General features: G+C 35.9%; 2 protein-coding genes across 7 annotated transcripts in view; both read left to right on the top strand.

The window, feature by feature from the left end:
* Positions 1-856, top strand: part of LOC116852255 — a 6,886-nt gene extending 6,030 nt beyond the window's left edge. Inside the window, exon 3 of the mRNA XM_032832435.1 lies at positions 848-856. Within this exon, the coding sequence (XP_032688326.1) occupies positions 848-856 (9 nt within the window). The remainder of the gene's footprint in view (positions 1-847) is intronic.
* LOC116852262 overlaps positions 1-2,622 on the top strand; it is a 219,282-nt gene that overhangs the window by 84,905 nt on the left and 131,755 nt on the right. The gene's annotated exons all lie outside the window — the stretch shown is intronic.

Here is a 2,622-nt window from a genome sequence, read left to right as displayed (position 1 = left end):
CAATCAACAAGCGAGTCGCAATCGAAATCCTCGTTATCACGTATCACTTTAGCAGCATAATCCCAATCAATGGTTTTTGACTCGTGACATACGCCGGTGATGTTATTCTGTTATAAAATCTTTACAAACATTTTAAACTTTATGTTAACAAGATGTGTATATTCACAAAGCCATCCATACATATGGTCAATACATTGTTTATAAACAAATAACCTATCAAATGTTTTTCGTTTAACATATAAAATATTGCCGAATAGAGTGAGTTTCAGAACTTTAGCATTCTGTATTTTATCACTTTTGATTGACAAGTCGCGAATCCAAAACGGCGAAGTTTCAGCCTGTTGCAGGAGTCGATCGAAGTCTGTGCGTTTGTGCATAATCTCCTTCCAGATTTGATGTGGTAATATCATGTGATTGCCGCGATTGTCACCAAGAATAATTTCCACGCAAGACACAGGTCCTACACTGATTCCAATTTCTAGATATTTATAGAATGTAGATGTTAGGTCATATCTCCTTCCCAAGATACGAGTTATGTGGTGAGGCCATAAAGATTGATTGGAGGAAGAAGCGCTATAAAAGAATAAAAATTATAATGTACAAAATGTACATTATAATTTATGTAAATGTATAATGTATAATGTATAATGTAAATGTATAAAGTACAAAAAAACTGTTAATTAAAAGAAAAAAAATGATGAAAGGCAAAACCTACCTTGCATTAGCAGTCTCTGCATGGTCCTTTTGGATAGGAATGTAATAATTCATTCGTTTGACGTTTCCTGCAGCACCGTTAGTATACATCTTCTTAACAGTCTAACTTGTCTGTTCGATCCTTGTGTCACAGAACAAATGATGCAATGGCCATGTAAGAGCCGTTTTTCTAATATAGACAATCCTCCACTATCGCATACCTTTGTTCTTACAATGATGCAAAATACGCGACATTGCAGTTTCCCCCTCCTATTCTTCATCTATGACGCAAAACGAGAAGCTGAGATAACAATATGTAACAAAAACGCTATATGTGACAATTATTATTATTACTAATGAGCTCACACACTGCGCTGTGCTGTGCAACAAGATTTTGCAAAAGTATGCATGTTATACATTAAGGACAATGTGTTAAGAAAGAAACATTAAAAAAACGGCAAAAACGATAATAAAACGGCAAAGAACGGTAAAGAAACGGTAAAGAACGGTAATGAAACGGTAAAGAAACGGCAAACACCGTAAAAAAACGGCAGTAATAAACGGCAAAAAACGGTAATAAAACGGCAAAGAAACGGTAAAGAATGGTAATGAAACGGTAAAGAAACGGAAAAAAAAAACGGCAAAACGGTAAAAAAACGGCAAAGAACGATAAAGAACGGTAAAACAACGGTAAAAAACGACAAAAACGGTAATAAAACAGCAAAAAAACAGTAATAAAATGGCAAAGAACGGTAAAGAAACGGCAATGAAACGGTAAAGAAACGGTAAAAAACGGCAAAATGGTAAAAAAACGGCAAAGAATGGTACAGAAACGATAAAGAAAGGTAAAAAAACGGTAATGAAACGGTAATAAAACAGCAAAGAACGGTAAAGAATGGGAATAAAACGGTAGAGAAACGGTAAAGAACGGTAAATTGAGAAGTTCTCAGTGTAATCATAAGTATTACAATGCAACATTTTTTTGTGCTGATACATCAATGTGTGTATGCGGTCGACTGCAAGACGTTGTCAGACCAGGGGCGCATACAAGGGGATGGCAGTGGGTGCAACTGCAACCCCCAAAGCTTTGGAAAAACTGAATTTTTTATTTATATTAGTAAAATTTATTTAAATATAAAAGTTTTGCAGTATATTTTTAAAAAATAATTATTTAAACTCAATTATTTAATGAATATCTTTATTTTTTCTTCTACTTAACTTCATACTCTTTTATTTCTATTACTAAATTATAAAATGTAAAACATTATAATAAAATTTATTATACACATCAAAGGTTAAACAATTCTTTCTAGCGCTGACACTACCACCAATTAAATATTTTTAGTACATTTTATAACGCACAGTGTGTTGAATGATTATTACATCGTAAAATGTTGGTTGCATCCAGCTTGTCCAATGAAGCCATATCCTCGTAATCCGCATCCAGAATCTCAACAATCACCTTGCTCCTCATATCAGCATCGAGGAGATTCGTCAGCCACTCTCGCTTCTCGTATCCCTTGACGTAGACGAGTTTGGATTCTTCGTTGGTTTCGCTGATCACAGCGTCTGTGATCAAACGTTTTTGTATGGGACGATTCCATCATTCCATTGCAGACCATGATGATTAGCCGTCAACCATGCTGCTTTCGATTTGTCAGCTCTCGTGAGAAGATGCCACGGCATAGGACTCGCAAAGACATAATAGGACAGAACAGTTCCATTTCCAAGTATCGCTATCTCTTTTACGTGAAACCTCACTCCAACCGTGAATCCGTGATCCTTGCAGGTCCACAAATGTAGGCACGTTCATTTTTATGCGATTTTGCGCACAATGTTGGTCAGGGGACTGTACTCCACAATGCGATCGTGCAGAATGAGGCAGTAAGCTATGGTATCCATCGGTATATTCTCCTTGCAGTCGAATTC

This window comes from Odontomachus brunneus, unplaced genomic scaffold (assembly GCF_010583005.1).
Source record: "Odontomachus brunneus isolate Ranch 3 - 2012 unplaced genomic scaffold, Obru_v1 Obru_scaffold_209, whole genome shotgun sequence".
NCBI classification, from domain to species: domain Eukaryota; kingdom Metazoa; phylum Arthropoda; class Insecta; order Hymenoptera; family Formicidae; genus Odontomachus; species Odontomachus brunneus.
This window is presented reverse-complemented; position numbering and strand designations above follow the sequence as displayed.